Source organism: Chelon labrosus (assembly GCF_963514085.1).
Source record: "Chelon labrosus genome assembly, chromosome: 9".
NCBI lineage: Eukaryota > Metazoa > Chordata > Actinopteri > Mugiliformes > Mugilidae > Chelon > Chelon labrosus.
The window spans coordinates 9,418,316-9,437,836 of record NC_140359.1 but is presented as its reverse complement, the minus strand read 5'-3'; the positions used below and the strand labels follow the sequence as shown (position 1 = coordinate 9,437,836).

General features: G+C 41.8%; 1 protein-coding gene across 1 annotated transcript in view; it reads left to right on the top strand.

The window, feature by feature from the left end:
- The window catches only part of LOC311493062 (transmembrane protein 132C), a gene marked incomplete at its 5' end in the record, with an annotated part of 123,452 nt that overhangs the window by 47,778 nt on the left and 56,153 nt on the right, over positions 1 to 19,521 (top strand). Inside the window, one exon of the mRNA XM_084551580.1 lies at positions 18,663 to 18,809. Coding sequence (XP_084407706.1) covers positions 18,663 to 18,809 — 147 coding nt within the window. The remainder of the gene's footprint in view (positions 1 to 18,662; positions 18,810 to 19,521) is intronic.

Genomic DNA, 19,521 nt, shown 5'->3' with positions numbered 1-19,521 from the left:
ACTACACAGAGCTGAGAGGAGTCTTGTGATGATACACCTGGGTGGGTTTGTCACTACGAGCAGCACCTCATTTGATCCTATGCTGATGAAAAATATTGACTGTAGCAGCTTTAATAATAGATACTTTCATGTAGTCTATTATCTGTCAAGATGGTTTGGAGTCACTTCAGGCAGTGTTTTTCTACATTTCCCAAAATGCCGTCTAATCTTGGAATAAAAGACGAGCCCGACTTTTCCTGAAAAGTCAGTGTGTTTCAGGCTGCCGCTGTGGGAAAAGAAACTGGTCTCAGTCTGTCTCTTCCTCTTTCATGGTGGAGTGTGTGAGGGTCTGAAGAAGCTATTGTTTTGATCTGCCAGGCTTTTATGCAAAATGAGTTAAGATTTTAAAATGCTTCGGGCGAGATGTTTCCTTTAAAGATAATCAAAAACCATGTCATTACCTTTGTCTCATCCGTGTCTTTTAAGTCCCGTGTTGTCGCTCGTTGTTGCTTCAGTCAGTTCACACAAAGCACACACGGATGCACGTCTGCACTGCTGATGTGAAAATCACATGTTTGCATGTTGACAGGTTAAAACTGACTGTAAACATGTAAGAGTCCTGGAGTGTTCCTCTCCTCTCTTTACCGCTGTGCTGCACTACTAGTGTATGTGTTTGCGTGTAGGGGTGTGTGTTGGAGTGAGAATCCTGAACGATAGTCGACCCCAATCAGATGTGAAAGTCTTTGTGCCATCGGAGTGCTGTGGAGCTTCTGTTCTGTCAGGAGAGCCTATCAGCTGTCCTCTGGCCACATATACGGGACAAGGACACAATGTATGCTGCCCACTTCAAAACAGTTTCACCTGACCTGTCATAGGCTGCGTCACTTGTCAATCACTGCTGAATAATGTGCTGTCATGTGCACAGGTCAAGGACACCACCAGCTGTGGTTATAATCAGAGTTCGAATTACGGGGGAGCTAAGGGGAGCTCGGCTCCCCTGAAAAGGACCTGGGCTCCCCTGAAAGCCTACTTTGAAACATTTAGGGGGAGCTCTAAAACACTGTCCATTTTTGTGTCGCATATAGATTTTGATTTTCTGTACATTAAGGTTCCTGAAATAAATAATAATAGTAAAATGTGTCAATGTTGTGTGTTTATTCGCTCATTACATTACTATTTCCGAACATCTGTCTCCACTAATAAATGCAAAGCTGTGTCTCCTGTTGTGACCATCCATGCGTGGCGGCGCTGCACTCAAATCACTACGTTTACGTCACCACTTGAACTTCTCACTGAGTTGGTAAGCCTAACGCGGTTGATTCAGAACCGTGGACAGAACTGTTTGCCCTAACACTGATAGCGTCTGACGCAGGGGCGAAGTGGCCGGGAAAAGTTTCCCGGTCGGCCGGCCGAAGGATTTACGCAGCGGATCACAAATTGAGCGGCCGCGAGGCGAACGCGACCGGCCTGAGCTTATCAGAATCATTGATTTACTAAATTCTCCGCGAATAGCGGCCAAATACTCCCATATATATATATATATATATATTATTTAGTATTATATTAAGGGGGGGGGGGGGGGGGGCGATGGCCGAACACGCACCAAAAGCGTTAAAGTCAGTCAGGGAGGATCGGAAAATAGGGCTCCCCCGAAAGCCACTTTGTAATTCGAACCCTGGTTATAATTAACTCTGCAGAAGACCTTTGAGTCATATAAAGAGGGTCAACACCCCTAGTGTAATTTTCAAATAGGGTAAAATCCATGAGGAGCATGTGATTAAAAATACCTGCTGTGGGTTTCAAGGCAGCAGTGTTGGAGTGTGGGTTGGACACTTCTACAGAAAAATATCCAAATGACTAACTGAAAATACAATCTAGATGGCAAACGCTCTGTGCAGCTGGTGTTGACCCAACATACCTACAGAGTCAGAGTCATATACACAACCAAGAAGTCTAAACCTTCAGGTGATTAATGGTATCACTGACACATTTGGAATAAACACCCCAATATGACACCCCCACCCCATAGCAATGACACTCCTTGATGGCAGCAGCCATCCCCAGCAGGATGCAGCCTGACACAGGCACAAACACAAACGGTTTAGGAACAACTAAAAAAAAAACAAAGATGAAAAACAGCACAAGGTGTTGACCTGGCCTCCAAATTCACTAGATCCCAAACTGTGGGTTGCACTGGAACAAGCCTGATCCACAGAGGCCCCTCCCCTCAACCCATAGGACCCAAAGGCCCCCACTAACAACATTCTGTTGCCAGACACCACAGGACACCCTCAGAAGGACCATGTCCATTCTCTGGTGAGTCACAACTGTTTTGGAGGCACAAGGGAGACCTACACAATATTAGGATGGTGGTCATAGTGTTATGCCTGATCGGTGTATGTGTGCATCACGATGGAGTAAACTGAGGATAGCCAAACACAGCCAGCTGTGTCAGGAAACTATTGTAAACATCGGCATGCTGACATGACCACAAGGACAACAGTCAAAAAAGAATGGTGCAGCTACAGAATAGATGAAGGCTCATTTCTGGATACTGCTACAAAAGTAGCTTTGTCGTGCCACCATATTTCTACAGTAGCCCACACAAAATAAGCAGTGGCTCTAGAGGGGGCCTTTCATATTTTTATATTTAAGTGTCAGCCGTCACAGATTCTTACCCACATTTTGAAAGGGATGGGCGGTAGGGGTATTCAGTTGGTATTCTGCGACCTCACTGCCAGGTGCCGGTATATTTTAATGCAAGGCGCATCGCCAGCCATGGCAAGTCAGAAAATTCCATTTTAATATGTGCTGATAAAGACCACAATATGTGCTGAAAAGCTCGTGGCAAGTTGAGAAAATGTTTTAGTAAGAGTGAAATGTGCGATATGTTAACAATGGATGTAATAACTGCAGTACATGGGATGTGACATGTGCCACTCATGCTGATGAATCAACGGGGAGTTACCGCCCTACTCTGCGCATTCTGATTGTTCTGCACATTCACAGCTGATTGTTTTGGTTTGACGGCCCTCGTCGTTACTGTCTCGGTTCAATCACTACCAGCTGCAGATGTTTTCTTTGATAATAAAAACTTTCTATTTACACCCAAGTATTGAGCAGCAAACCCACAAAGTTAGGTGACAGCTGGTGAACTGGTGCTTTAAATCGAGTTAGTTAAACTAATCTGAGGTTGACGAATACACTCAGATGCCAACATTTGTACAGAGTGAAAACAAATAGTTGTGAAGCCTATACATTTTCCAACCCTTCTTATCCACATTGTTCACACAGTTCATTTCTTGGTCAATAGGATGTCGTAAGCTAAATACCCTATGTAAAGAAGTACCAGTGAGATAGCAGTTAGAACAACTCAGATGCCAATTGTGCTGACCCAAATATTTCTTTAGTAGCCTTGGATTCCTTCTCTCTGTGCTGTGTTTGGCTGTAAGTGGCTCTCTGTGGTTTTGCATGATTTGAAAAGTTATGTTGTTACATTAGCGGCTGGTGTCTCCTTCTAATCCCATTTGCCTTGTGGTTACAAACAAGGTGCCAGCAGAGCCACTCAGCCGAAGGAGCCGGCAATCCATGCTTTATACGAAGCAGCCCTAATTCAATTGACATTACTGGCTGGCTTTAATGGATTTTACCTGGTGAGCCTGCAAATTGAATATTTTAAAGCATATCAACTCCTTTGGAGTATCTGAAGGGAAGAGGTGCAATTTTCATTTTGTGAGCGTTTGGCAATTAGATGGCGACATACAGGAGATTGTAATCTGTTCCTCAAGTTTGATTTGATTTGTCTTCAGTAAAGCAGTGTCCCTCTCGCCTGAGGTCTGCGCCTTTGTCTCCCTCGAGTCGTTTGATGTTTTTAACCACTGTTTTCTGTTACTGGAGGCGAGACACGCTGATGCGCACGAACCTGCACCGCGTACACACGGATCCCACTTTCTTTTGTACGCATGTGGCCTTCAGTCATGCCGCTCCGTGAGAAGTCGAACTCTTTGCAGTGTCATCTCATTGAGCCTCTGAGGTTGTTATTGTTTTATCTTTCGCTGTGTTGATCTCTGTGCAAGGTGGGCGGCTGTCCTTCATCTGCTCTCCATGTAAAGGTCAGCGAGCTGTGGATGAAGCTGTGTCGATCAGACGGGTGCCGTACACTGACAGCTAATTTTCATCAAAGCAGCTATAGTGTGTGTGTGTGGGTGTGTGTGTGTGTGTGTGTGTGTGTGTGGGTGTGTGTGTGTGTGTGTGTGTGTGTGTGTGTGTATGAGAGAGAGAGAGAGACTCGCAGGATGACCACTACTTATGAAGGTTACCTACTCGCAGTGTGGAGGGTCTCCTGCAATTTTCTCAGATCTATACCAGCATGTACATGCTGCAATCCACTTGTAACAGCATTTTATTACATGGGTGAAAGGAAAATGCGAAAGTTATTCTTTTATTTTTGGAGCAACTTTGTTTGACAATGTGCACACACACCATGATTTGTTCCTCTCTTATCTTTTTGTGCCCTCTTTCCTCCCCTCTTCCCCTTTACTGGTATTCTGAACATGGTTTGCATTGATTTATTCTCTTTCACCAATTAAAAGCAATTTTGTGAGCATTAGAGTAAGCCATGCCGCGGGCCGTTTACTGCGGCAGCCTGTTCATTACCTCATTGTGTGTGCAACCGTGTGTCTGTGTGAACTCCTGGGTGCCTCTGTTATGCTCATTTCACTCGGAGAATGTGTCTGCCTAAGCATGAGCGTATGTGTGCACTTCCATTCATGTTTAGGTATACATGAGCAGATGGGCGCGGGTGTGTATCAGAGATTCCCTGCACGTGCCGGGCATTAGTTCTCTGCTCGCAGGCTAAATCCTCATGTTGTTGAAGCGGTGTCAGTTGCCTCTGCCACGACACAAAGCTTATCTTTTACCAACTCCCGTACCCCCTTGGGATGGAGAAACATGAGGGTGGGGCGGAGGATGAGAGGTATGTGAAAATAGGCAGGAAGCCATGGGCTGGTGTAAATAACCCTGGGCTCTGGGGGAAGGTTAAGAAGCCAACTCCATGCTGAATACTAAGCATTATCCCTGAAGGACCGAGTGCCCCTGCACCCATCCTGTCCTCCCCTCCCTGTCATAGCACTGTGCCATTATGCCAGTCAGTCATCACATCAGTGTGTCAGTGCACACAGGTCTGTCTAACAGACAGTGTGCTCTTTTGATGGGCATCTACTCTATTAATATTGCATTAGTCTACCAACAGGTGGCAGAAAATCTGTCTATGGTTTCAGTGTGGAAACATTTTTCAAATCAGGTAAAGTGCTGCCTACTGTAACTTTAGGCAAAACCTGGTCACTACAGTTGTGTGTTTCTTAACATTTGTCCTCTAGTTCCATTGTGACGACAAGTTCCTGCTGCTGCTCAGTAGCTTGTTCGTTTACAGCGTGAAACATTTAATGTTGACATTTTTAAGTAATGTACAGTGTCAGCATAGAATAATTATACCAATCAAGGCGTACCAGTTTAGCTCTGCTCAAACAAAATGTAGCAGCAGAAATTCACAAGAGGCTGAATACTAATTTCAGTTTAATTCTCATATATTACACCAATCAGGCATAACATTATGACCACCTTCCTAATACTGTGGAGGTCTCCCTTGTGCCTCCAAAACAGTTGTGACTCATCAGAGAATGGACATGGGCCTTCTGAGGGTGTCCTGTGGTGTCTGGTAACAGAATGTTGTTAGTGGGGGCCTTTGGGTCCTATGGGTTGAGGGGAGGGGTCTCTGTGGATCAGGCTTGTTCAAGTGCATCCCACAGATTCTTGATCAGTTTGGGATCTAGTGAATTTGGATTTCTGTTTTTCATGTTTTTTGAGTTGTTCCTGAACCGTTTATGTGTGTGTGCCTGTGTCAGGTTGCATCCTGCTGGAGATGGCTGCTGCCATCAAGGACTGTCATTGCTTCAGGGGTCGGGGTGTCTGGTCTGGTGTAGGTGGGTGGTTCATGTCTAAGTAACATCCACATGAATGCCAGGTCCAAAAGTTTCCCAGCAGGACATTGAATTGTCACAAGAATGTCAATGTTATTCACTTCTCCTGTCAGTGGTTTTAAAATCGTGGCTGATCGGTGTATGTGCACTCATATTGGGTGTGCATATACAGTGTAACATGTCTATTTTCAAACTACTTTTGGGTATCTGAGGTAACTATGGTAACCTTCTGTAGCGCTGAAAGCATTCAGATGACCTAGTGGCATGTCTGGATGAGACTAACTCAGAAACTGGAGACTTAGTGCTTTAAATGCCTTTTGAGGGGCTTCGCTTCTCACACAGCACTGCCATAAAGAATGCACTCCTAAGATACAGCTCTCCCATAGCTTTGTGTTCATAAAGATTTACTTGAAAGAATGTGGCTCTACCCAGATAAACTTTAGAATCAGAATCCTCTCCTTAAGGTAATGTGTGCTTGAAATTTGCAAATGCACTGCGTGAAACCAGGGACGAAACATCAGTGTGTGAGCAGCAGTGCCAGAGCCTTCAATATAGCTTTCCATTTACTAACCATTTCCTCTGGGCACGCAACTATTTATTCCCCCCATTTTCTCAAAAGTGGAAATAAAATGAAAATGAGGAAAAAAAGGAAAAAGTGTGCGGTTAAATCTCTCTTGCCAAAGGCAACATTGTGACATTATCTTTTCGTCACAGCTTAACGGAGACTTGCCCCTATGTATGTTTCTCTGTTGTTGTTTTTTTGTGTGTGTGCATACATGCGCAAGCCAAACATGCATGAGTACTTGTGCGTGCATGTGTAGATTTGCATCTATGCAGTGTGTATGTTTGACAGCACAGTTTGTTGTGTGTGTGTGCCTGTGTTCATTTTGAGAGTGCTGTGCTGCCGTGTGCAGAATGCAAGGCATCATGTTTACCTACACACACGTTCATCTGCAGATTAGCTTGCGGCTCCCTCCTTACCCCCATGCAGGCGAGAGTGGAAATACACACTTTGCAGCCCCATTACCTACTCACTATAAATCAGAGCCTCTCAAATACACTTTAATACCCTCCAACAACAGATGATAATGCAACTTACAGACTAGTAGAACTATTACACTAGCTGTCAATATAACTACGGTGAGTGTTGTATCATTAGTAAATAAAACGCAAACAAAAGTTTTTTATTAAAAGGAATCTGGGTTGACAAGGAGACGAACATCTGTGAAAATTTCTTTAAAATCACATCCAAGTTTTATTGATCGTTTCTATTTCTGTCTTTCTCTTCTTTCCAACCTGCATGTTTTTGTCTCCTCTCTCGCTGTGCACTTGGATGTCGTGAAAATCCAATTAGGTGGACACATTCTGCGGGAACAACACAAAACCACGCTCCATGATGGCAATCGCATGAATTCTTCATATGGGATTTTAGATGCTCCCCTCTCTTTGCTCATACCATGTCTACACAAAAGACAGCGTAATTGGCGAACAGATCTACATACAAAATGCTTTCACCGTCTGTTTTATGGCCTCTCAGCCTAACAATGGGTACTTCTGTAATCTCTGCTGTGTGATTTAGAAATGAAAAACCAATGAAATGTGTCCCCTGGCATGTGGGGAATATACTACTGTAGATAGGGCACGTTTCCAGCGCTTAGCTGCTCCCGCATCAACGCACGGGTAAAAAGCAATGGTCTAATGTATTGCTTTATTTTGCAGTCTTTTGGGCTGGCTGTGGCAATTTCTAGAATGGCATCGTTAAATAAATGCTTATAATCTGTGATACATGACACTATTTGCAGAGGTAGGTGGGGATTCCTAAATGCATTATTATTATTTATGGTGACATAATGTCTTTCAAACTTAGAGTGAATGAGCGTACAATGAACAAACAACGGTTTGTCCTAGATTTATGCTTATGTCGTAGATTTGATGCATTTTCATAGATTTCACATATCCTGACAATGCATTACATTTGTCCTAGTAATAAAAGATTTGCATTTTTTTTTTATTTTTTTAAATTGTTCAAAATCCATTATACGCCAGCAATGCTTTTCAGAATCGTTTGCGTTTCATAGTTTCAAAGCATCTGTTTTCTTGAGCATCACCAGCGCAGAGTACAGTCACGCTCGGTGCTGCCTGCAAATACATGAACTCTGTTGCATAGTCTCTTCCCTGACACTTTCTCCTTTTCAATCTCGCATTTTGTGTTTGCCGTATCTTCAGCCTATGGATTTAAACACAATATTTATTATCTTTTATAAAAGGAAATAAAAAGAATCTAAACTGCCAATGCTTTCAGTCATATAATGTCACACAGCAGCGCTTTGACCTTAATTTAAGCTAACAGCAACGTGCAAACAAGCTCGTAATGAGAGTGTTAACAGGTGAATGTGAACGAGGCGTAATGCTTGTTGTGTTCACCGTTTAATTTAGAAAGCTCGTCTTTGCTAATTAGCACCAAACACAAAGTTGAGCTGCAAAATATCGGGATGGAAATACTTTTGCAGCTATCTAAAAATTGACTGTAAAAGCTGCGTCCGCCCACCCATCAATGCCAGTAATAATAAATGAAGTTTTCTACAAATCCAATGAAAAGTCAGGGGGTCGCTGTCACCGGAGTCATTAGGGCACGTTGTCTGGGAATCTTCAGTGTTTTGTCTGTGCCAGTCCATCTGGTAGCTGCTGAATGTGTACCAAATCGCATGGCGTGCTTGGCATACTACACCAACATTGTCATCCTTGGAATCAGTCAAGTGAGCCTCCTAGTATGGCTAAATAGGATGCTCGCTTACATAGATTAACAAGCAGGCAGACACAAACTCCTGCTCAGTGCTGCCTAAGAGCCAAGAGGCAGGGTATATGGTGTGAATTTAAAAAAAAAAAAAATCCATAATGTATTAGGACACGACCCCCACTACACATTTTTAATTTTTACGGCTTTGCAAAAGTTTCCATGTTCATAAATGATTTTAAATGTTGTTTTGGGACTGGAGTGTAGGCGTTTGGCCTTATTTATTTATTTATTTTTGCCACCGTGAATGCGTTTTTCTGTGATCATTACGATGTCTCCTCTTACAGCAGTTATGGTCTACAAAGCAGGAGACTCATAGATGAGCGCGGTGCTTTGTAGTGTTCCATTAGCTGTCATCCACAAGCCATCACAAAGTACTGTCCTCCTGCTGCCTCTCTGCCATTCCTCCACGCTGTGGATTCTCTCTTTTCCCCCATTCCCCTCTGAGCTTCGGCGTTCCCTGCACACCGTTTATGTAGGCGGGGATGGCACAGTTATACAGGAAGAGCTTCCTTGGAGAGCCGCTGATTGTAGATGCATATGGTTCTCAGTGGAATCATTTGAGGGAAACGATCAGAATAGGTCACCATACCCTGTGATGCATGCCTGCCAGGAGCAGCCCTACAGAGACAGTTGGAACGAGGACACAGAGGTAACTGGAGTGCAGCCCCAGTCACAGACACAGTCCACTGGCTGGGGACTCCCATTATCCTTATTTATTTCTCTTGCTATCCTGCAGAGAAGTAGCTCTCCCACTTATCTCATCACTATTTATCACAGGAGCCCCCGAGGTGTCTAAACATACAATCAGATCTGTGAGAGCATGGGTGGAGAAAGAGATGAGAGGCAGGTAATAAATGAGAGGTTGGAATATAACGTAGTTACTATGTGATTTTCATTTTTTTTTTTTTTCTCAATGACATGAAAATGACATTGAAATTAGGAAGGCGCCAGTCTGTGATCTCTGATTACCTTTATACTACTTGCAACTGCTGCTCTTTGTTCAGCTCCCAGACTTACTACAGTGTCAGTGAGGGCTCATCATGGCCTCTTGTCATCTTGACAGTTTTGGGGGAGTTGCATATCATGTTACTTTAAACTGTCAACTAAACACTATTCCCTCTGAGGGCTGTTGTCTCTTTACTTCCTCTCTGGTTGTGTAATGCTTAGTATTCAGTCACGACTGTCGCTCTGTGGCTTCACAGGAGATACAGATCGACAGCCCAGATGCATTGATGTAAATGTTTTCCCTTCTTTTTCGAGGGGTGTGTCAGCTTGTCAGACTTTTAGGGAGAGTTGTTTTTGTCTTACGTGCCCTTCATTCTTTATTTGTGTCCAGAATTTCCACACAACAGTGTGTTAAAGCTTAGTTGTATTAAGTGTTTAAACAAGAAAGAAAGCTTTAAAGATGCAACAGCGATAAGATGTTTCTGGCTAAGCAGGAATCGTGCATGACTGAGTATACTTTTGCTGACCATGCTGAATGAATTATGTTGTAGGCGTTCAATTGTTCAATGTGGAATGGAATGAACTGTATTAACTTAAGGAACTCTTTCATGTGTCCTCTAGAGCCTTCATCAGGTGACAGGTGACATTCCCATCAGCTGTACTTTGTGTTTTGTATAACATTATCACCACCATCCTAATATTGAGCAGGTCTCCCTCGTGCCTCCAAAACAGTTGTGACTCATCAGAGAATGGACATGGGCCTTCTGAGGGTGTTGATCAGGTTTCTAGTGAATTTGGAGGCCAGGTCAACACCTTGTGCTGTTTTTCATGTTTTTTCTAGTTGTTCCTAAACCATTTATGTGTGAGTGCCTGTGTCAGGCTGCATCCTGCTGGGGATGGCTGCTGCCATCAAGGAGTGTCATATGGGGTGGGGGTGTCTGGTCTGGTCTGGGTGGGTGCTACATGTCTAAGTAACATCCACATGAATGCCAGGTCCAAAAGCTTCCCAGCACATTGTATTGTCACAATATGGTCAATGTCATAATGTTGTGGCTGATCGGTGAATATGATGACTGCTTAGCCAGAGTCATTACCTGACAACGGTTGCAGCATCAATCTAATACTCACTAGGATTGGATGACTACTGTTTAACCTCCAGGAGACTCCTTCACTGGCTGATTAAAAGGCCAGAAAGACCATTAAATCAATAAAAGGCTCTTAATCCATACTCCAACAACTGTTCTGTGAGCTTGGATATGCTCTGTGGAGTAATGACTGGTTCCCTTCTGAGACTGAACTCTGTTTAAAACATTTTGAAACCTCACTGGAAGCCACTGATAGACATCCTGATCACTGAAGTGTAAAGAAATCAGATACAAGACCCAGCTGCTCCCACTGCGACCGGTGGAGGACTGTACATGATTTTTTTTTTTTTTTTTTTATAACAGCAGTATGCTCACTGCCAGTAAGTTTCCTGTCTGCACTTCCTTTCACCCAGGCTGGACCTACAATTTACCAGCAAAAAAATCCACTGTTAGATTGACACTGCACACATTGATTTCATGCTATTCTGTGCATGCCAGTAATTGCGGAGAAACATGAGTAAACCTTTTTATTTATTTATTTACTTATTCTTTTTGTGCAGCCAATTATTCTCCACCCGTCTCATATAAAAGGTGTTCCAGTGTGTCGAGTTAGCAGGTTCTTGTTGGTTTCACTCAAGAAAAATGTTATATACCATAATAGCCCTATAACCATGACCAGGTTTTTTTTTTGTTTTTTTTTAATGATTCCATATATATTATATTGTGCTGGGTTTGTATTATGACCTATTGATCCTGTAGCCTGGTGTAGCCAGACTAGATTCTTTTCACAATATGACTCTGGTAACAATGCATTTGGATTTTATTAGGGGGTATTTTTCATCTGACGCTGAGAAAAAAAAATACCATTGCACCAAACTGGACAGTTCTACAACCAATCAGAGACATTTTGTTGTGAATAAATTCCCCGTTCTTCACTGCGTGTAGCCCAACCAAACAATTTGTTTGTCCGGGAAATCTTTACCGGGGCATCATCCGTTCCCAACAGGGCAACTCAAGACCAGAGGTGGACAGAGTACACACCTTCACTACTTGAGTAAAAGTACAGATACTCCTTGTCAAATATTACTCCAATACAAGTAAAAGTAGCTTAGTCAAAATATTACTTAAGTAAAGTACTAAAGTATTTGCTTAAAAAAATACTTAAGTAAAAGTATTTAAAAAGTATCTCAGGAAATACAGGAAAGTAGCTTCATTGTCATTATACAATCCACTCTACAATCCACAGCCTCACTCTTTCTCTTGCAGACAGCTTCTCTCTCTCTCTCTTTCTCTCACACACACACTACAAGCTCATACAATTACGTTTAAAATGTTCATCAGCAATTTAACAAACATTAAGCTAGCTTTTTCAGGTTGGAAGACGAGTTCTTGTAGGCCGTGATGAAATTTGTTCGCGGTAAGCACAACAAACATTTAAACTGAAACGAATCACTTTTTGTGGCAAAAATCTCAAACATGGGTTTGAGATAAGGCCACGGGTGCTCGGTGGGAGTTTCTCCAGGTCTCCATTGTATGGCATGACGTAGAGAATCAGCGAATCAGCAGAAACAGTTTATTTTCTCAGAATTTTGAAAAAATAATAATAATAAAAAAAAGTAGCGAGTAACGAGAGCATCAACAGAAATGTAGTGGAGTAAAAAGTACAATATTTGTCCTTCAAATTTAGTGGAGTGAAAGTAAAAGTATCCCCCAAAAATAATACTCAAGTAAAGTACAGATACTGTACTCAAAAACTGTACTTAAGTACAGTACTCAAGTAAATTTACTTCGTTACTGTCCACCACTGCTCAAGACTAACTCAAAAATCTTGTAATAAGACAAAACTATGAATGTTGTTGTGCTATTAAACCCTGTTTGGCTACACAGCAAAAATCCCAGTGTATATTGTACTCTATAGGAGTACATTTAACTCCGGTTTCAGTGCATATATAGGTCCAAGAGTTCGGTGTTCACTGAACACCATCAAAAGTGTAAAACATATACTCCAAATAAAGAGTTACACTTGAACCCTCTGAGAGTGCAATTTTACTCTGTCACTGGTACTTTTAGACACTACTTCAGTGCTTTTTGACACTTGCAGTGTAGAAGTAGAGCAGTGTAGAGAGTAAAATATATACTCCAAGTAAGAAATTTGTAGCACTTTGCAGAGCTGATTATTTAGAGAGAATATACTCTATGACTGGTGTACACCCAACACTTCTGAGGTGAATTGTTAACACTTCAGGAATTTATAGTCCACACAAGAGTTTCTTGAAAATATAACATTTTTATTCTTATAATAGTAATTATTGTAACTCTTGTTACAAGGACATAAAACATGTCTTACATTAGGAGCCATGGTGCAAAAAAACCCTGTAAAATCATTTTGTGCAAAAAAAATCGCCAAGATGAAAAACAAAAAGGGTGCAATCACTTACGTAACACATTTCTTATACAAAAACATAGACTTTCAGGAATATGCTTGGAATGGAGATGTTTCCTGAATCCAGAAAAAGTGCAAAATCTCTGACGGCATCCATTCTGGTCACACACCAAATAAAACTTCTTGCCGGGAAAAAAGGCATGTGTAAGTTTGAGATGACGGAGCAACTGCTGGATGGTGACAAAAGTAGACTGGCAAACAAAGCATTTATACATCACAACTTGAGTTGAGGAGCTTTGCCCTGAGGTCCTTGACTCTGGGAGTTTCATGAGAAAGCCCCACATCAATATTGTAGATGGTTGTTTGCACAAATGTGTACAGGCTGTTTAAGGCCTGGTCATAGGAGATGCCAAACACATAATGTGTCTTGAACAGTTCATCAAAGGCTGACAGGGAAGACCTGGCCTTGCAGGGAAGGAGCTCACCATCCGTCGCAATGTAGTAATCATGGATGTTTTTTCTTGTGATGCCAACTGCCAGGATGTAGGGCTGCCTCCGCTGGGCTGGACCAGAGTGCTCTTGTGACCCGACTGCAAGATAACACAAAAGTATTACTACACTATACATCTTTTTTTTTATGGATAAGTCAGACAGAAATCTGATAGAACAGTTCGAGGATAACTTCAAGAAATAATAATATTAATAATAAAAAATACTTTTTTTTCATTCATGTGTGGCCCTAATACTCCGTCGTGATATGGCTATCGTTTAGGCTACAAGAAGTAGAAACATTAACTTACCCTCCTTGAGAAATTCCGAGTGTGAAGCTCCATTTAGTTTGACGTACTTCTTCTTTCCTTTGTACTGTACTTTGAACAGCATTGCTGTAGACCTTCCACAGCTACATACAACACAAACATACAATTAGTGCACTAGCAACGTAACTTTGGGCGGGAGTCGGAAGCTTTGAAGTAGTTTCGGTAAAGCTAGCTAGCGGGAGAGGTTAGCTTATTTTAAGATAGCTAACAAACGAATTCTGTTTTTCTTTGTCAAAAAACCTGCTTAACCGTGGCTAACATTACAAACACAATATTAATTCTGATAAATTAAACATTTGCAGTGACTTTACAACTGATATAGCAAGTTAGCTAAACTACATTGAAACCATGTTTGCCTCCTTAATGTCTTACCGTTAAGGTTTTTAGTTATTTACGGATTGAAACGTGAAAAAAATATTCCATGCATTATTTATTCACTTTAGTTTCTTAGCCTACCTGCAGTCCTGCAGGGCTGTTGAAGCAGACGTCGGTTAGTGTCGTTGCTGCACTCGTGCAAGATGAGGGCTCAGAACACACGTGACTGGATTCAACCAATGAGAGGGCGTGGAGCGCTGATGACAAAATCGAAACCTAACTCTTGGTGCGGCTGGGAAAGACTCAATCAAGAAATAGACTCTCAGGGAGTCTATCATTGTAAAATAAACACTACAATAACTCTACACTAACACTATACATAGAAATAACACCAGAGAGAGATTATGGTGCAACCTGAAAAGTGTACTTTGTGCCCATTTGACACCAAAGTGTAAAATCTTCTACTCTCGTCATCAAAACTCTGGGATTTTAACTCTCTGGCATTTGCTGTGTAGTTCGAAGAATTATAAATAACAGAAATGAACACAATACAACCCATAGGTCCATGATAATACAACAAGTTAGCGCAGTATATTCAATGCGATTTATATTCATTTACTAATACACTGCCTGGCCAAAAATAAAGTTGCCACCTGGATTTCACAAAGCAAATAGGTAGGAGCCTCCTATTGGATAATTACTGCATGGGCGATAATCTTTCAGCTGGCAACAAGTTATTTAACACCAACTGATGCAATGAGTAGCTTCTCATTTCTTAAACAACCATGTTGAAAGACACATCCCGTGGTCGTAGAAAACATGTTAGTCTGTTTGAGAAGGGTCAATGTGCCCAAAGAATGACGTCAGCTGACTACCTGAATATACTAAATGACCAGGTTATTTCATCAATGGATTTTTTCTTCCCTGATGGCACTGGCATATTCCAAGATGACAATTGCAGGATTCATGGGGCTGGAGAAGGCTTTGTGCAGTGGTCAGACTCTCCCATCATCAATACAAGATCTTGGTGAAAAATGAATGGGACACTGGATGGAAATAAATCTTGTGACACTACGAAGCTTATTGAAGCAATGCCACAGTGAATGTGTGCTGTAATCAGAGCTAAAGGCGGTCCAACAAAATATTAGAGTGTGTGACTTTTTTTGGTGACAACTTTTTTTTGGCCAGGCAGTGTATATACTAGTTACTAATTACTAATTACTACTGTCCATTCAGGGACTCGTGTTGGAAATGAACACATTAACGCAGTGCATCGGACAGTCCTTCTGCAACTGTTTTCTATACTTGTGCCTTTAAAATGAATCACCAAAGAGAATACTTCTACTTTGGACAGCTTGTCTTCTGTGTGAATGGCCCAAGTAAAACAAATACATAAGAACCCAGTTTTAAGCCAGATTTCCATAAAGGATTGCATATATAAGCAGCTCTTTTAGGATTTAGTATTGTGCATACTTAATCTCTGGTTCCCTACAACTGGAACTCACATGTGACAGACTTTATTTTATTTTTTATTTTTTTGTTTGTCCAAATCAATGCATTAGAGATGGAGATGCCGTGTCTTTTATTCCCTCTTATGGGTCAAGCTCCAAAATAACCTAATACCCTGTTCATCTCTTGTAAATGTCCATGCCTTAGTACATCTCTGGAACTTTACAGTAGATGTTAATGCCTTTCAACCTCTACTCCTGCTACAGTTATTATTCGACTGCATACACAATTCGTGTTGTATCATGAATAAAGTTACCCTCCTGTTTCAGTTATCTTCAATAAATCAAACTACCATTCGTGCATTAATTATTCTATCATCCAATCAATCGTTATCATCAATAATACTTAGATAATAAGATTGTGAGTTTGAAAAATTCCCAAAAATTCCAGTTTTCTCAGGAAAGGTTTCTTTTGTAATATAATAATAATAAATAATAATACATTTTATTTATAGGCGCCTTTCAAAGCACCCAAGATCACCGTACAAGTAAAACAGGGTTCAAAATACATAACAGACATCAAAAGCATTTAACAAACTACAACTATAAGACACTAAAAAATACGATAGAAAGATAAAAGCTTTGGTTTAAAAAATAAAAAAATAAAAATCTGGAGAGAGTGACAGTTAGGGAGGGTATGCTTGCAGAAAAAGGTGGGTTTTGAGATGGGATTTGAAAATAGCCAAAGTGTTGATGTTGCGGATGTTGGGTGGAAGGGAATTCCAGAGGTGGGGGGTGGAACAGCTGAAGGCTCTGGACCCCATGGTGGTCATGCGGGCAGGAGGGATGGTGAGGCTGATGGATGATGATGATCTAAGAGTCCGGCTGGGTGTGTTGATGTGGAGAAGTTCTGTCAGATAAGGAGGGGCGAGGTTGTGGAGGGCTTTGAATGTTAAGAGCAGGATTTTATAGGTGATGCGGTGTGTGATGGGAAGCCAGTGAAGCTGCTGGAGAACAGGGGTGATGTGATGAGAAGAAGGGGTCCTGGTGATAATCTGGGCAGCAGAGGAAAGGTAGAGCTGGGTGTCGTCCGCATAGCAGTGAAAGTGAATATTGTATTTATGGAATATGTGACCAAGGGGGAGGAGGTAGATGATGAAGAGGACTGGACCGAGGACAGAACCTTGTGGTACACCAGAGGAGATGGGAGATGAATATATATATATTTCTGTGGATAAAAGTAGAAAACTGAAAACTGTGTCTAAAACTGAGCGCTCAAAGTTCCCTCGTTGTGTGTGATGTGGACTTTACACCTGAATCTGAGTAGATGGTGACAATCCAATCATAAGGCTTCCATTCCATTGCCTTTATCTCTGCTGCAGTTCCTGAGAGAGTTTCAAGGTGGATTATGTTCAATTATTTTTTACAGCATCATCAAATATGATTAAGCCCAACTGCGCCTGTGTCATAGTCTTTCCTGATAAACTACTACACCTTTCAGGATCTGCCCACCTCTGAAATAAAGACAACCATTACCGTCTGCCCTCTGATTACACAGTGTGACTCTTTGCTTTGTGATTAGATTGTCGCTGTCCAATGACTCAATCATTTTACAGGTCTACTCATGGTTGAATTACAAGTATAAACATTGGAACTGTGTGTGAAAATCTCAAGATCCAAGATTTGCTTTTATCCACAAACCCAGTATTTGTTGGTTTTATCAGTTGGAACAATGACCTTACGATTGACAGATGGCTGAGCAAGCCCTGAATGATGGCGAGCTACTGCGTGTCTTGTCAAAAATGTTGCACAGTCTGATCTCGCCATTTATTATAGACAGTACAGAGGGAAGCAGGTGGCAAAAAGACATCAAATCATCTTAGAAATCTGCATCAGAAAATATATTAACACACTCGCTCATAAACATGGAGTACGCGCACATATTCAAAGTGACTTTTAGGCACGGTGTTTATCTTTACTTTTACAGAGACCTGAAGCGTCCCGTCTGTCATATTAGCCATTTCCACTTCTCACATATAACCCCTCACAACATGATAAGACATCACATCAAAGAAAGAGGCTTGACTGGAGAGGGCAGATATATTCATTGGCATACAGACAGGCAATTGCATGTTAAAGTGCAGCAACAAATTCAAGATGAAAGCAAAGTCATACCTGTGGCCTCATCTGCCAACGTGGTATGGATTGGACAGGCAAAGTGATTGGGCCTTCTGTTATAATTTAGTCTCCTCTTCAATCTTGGAACTTTGCTGTCACTCTCGGATAAAATCACACCTTTGGCCATGTTAGGTCCAAGTCAGTCTCTGTGCTGTGCTTTAAAATGTGGGCTACATTTAAGAGATTTTCATTTACAGTTTGTTTTTTTGTATCCCGTGGACATTCTTCCTCCTTTGTAGTCCCCTGGGCGAAGGACAGTGATGCTGTAATTTTGCCGCAGTCAAAGAAACCTTTTCATAATGTCCTTTCAGACCGCCAGAGACCGAGTCTATTACTGATTGCTGTGACATAATGGGACATACATCCCACAGAAGTGGCAAATAGCAGTCAGCACACATGGCAGATCGCAAAGTGTCTCTTGCTTTGTTCATTTTGTTATATTTTCCATGAAACCTCCAGAGACTTTAAAACATATATATCAACACAGTTTAGAATGCAAAAACTGCACAGTCACAACTACACAAAAGAACATACATTTTTACAACAAAAAGGGGAACATCCTTTGAAGGCACCATAATGTATTTTCGAACATAATTAAAAATATATACTGTATAAATGTATCGTTATCTTTGTATGTGTCAGTGTGATCCGTCCAATTACTCACTAAAGTGAGGATCTTTGAGGTAACAGAAGATACAGAAGCACTCATAAACACATCTTGTTTTTCTCTCCACAGAGTGAAGTTGAAAGAAGGACTGACATTCCTTGGGGCTCGTCCGAGCAACCCCACTCAGTGGATAGTCAGCCAGGATGTGAGGAGTGAAGGCCACCGAGTGGTGACTCTCCACTGCCGCAGGAAGGAGCCCAGCTACGACCAGCAACGGTAAGAATATAAATTACATTGATTGCACCACTGATGCCTCACAGCGAGAAGGTCCCGGATTCAAATCCATGGGCCGACTGGGCCTTTCTGTGTGGAGTTTGCATGTTCTCCCTGTGTCTGCGTGGGTTCTCTCCGGGTACTCCAGCTTCCTCCCACTGTCCAAAGACATGCTGGTAAGGTTAATTGGTGATTCTGTATTGGTCGTAGGTGTGACTGTGAGTGTGAATAGTTGTCTGTCTCTCTGTGTTAGCCCTGCGATAGACTGGAGACCTGCCCAGGGTGTACCCAGCCTCTCGTCCAATGACAGCTGGGATAGGCTCCAGTCCCCCCGCGACCCTTCACAGGAACAAGCGGTTACAGAAGATGATTGAATGAATGAATATACTGTATATGCACCACTTAGTGACTTTTCCGTAGTAAAATTGGGTAAAGATATGAATGATCTGTTTTGTTGTTGTCGAGGATGAAAGAAAACGTGAAAAAAAAACATGATCCTCAATAACAAGTCAGTCAAGATAAAACCAAACGATTATTCAGAATGGTTTTTTTTCTTTGCACCAATGATAATATACCATGAGGTTAAGTTACACTGGCTTCGAAGGTAGCTGCGATTCATACTCTTTGCGTCAGCACAACGACTCCTATCTCCTAAAAAATGTTGTCACTTTAGAAAGCACCACCGCAGAGTGTTTTGAAAAAGACTCGCTGGCAC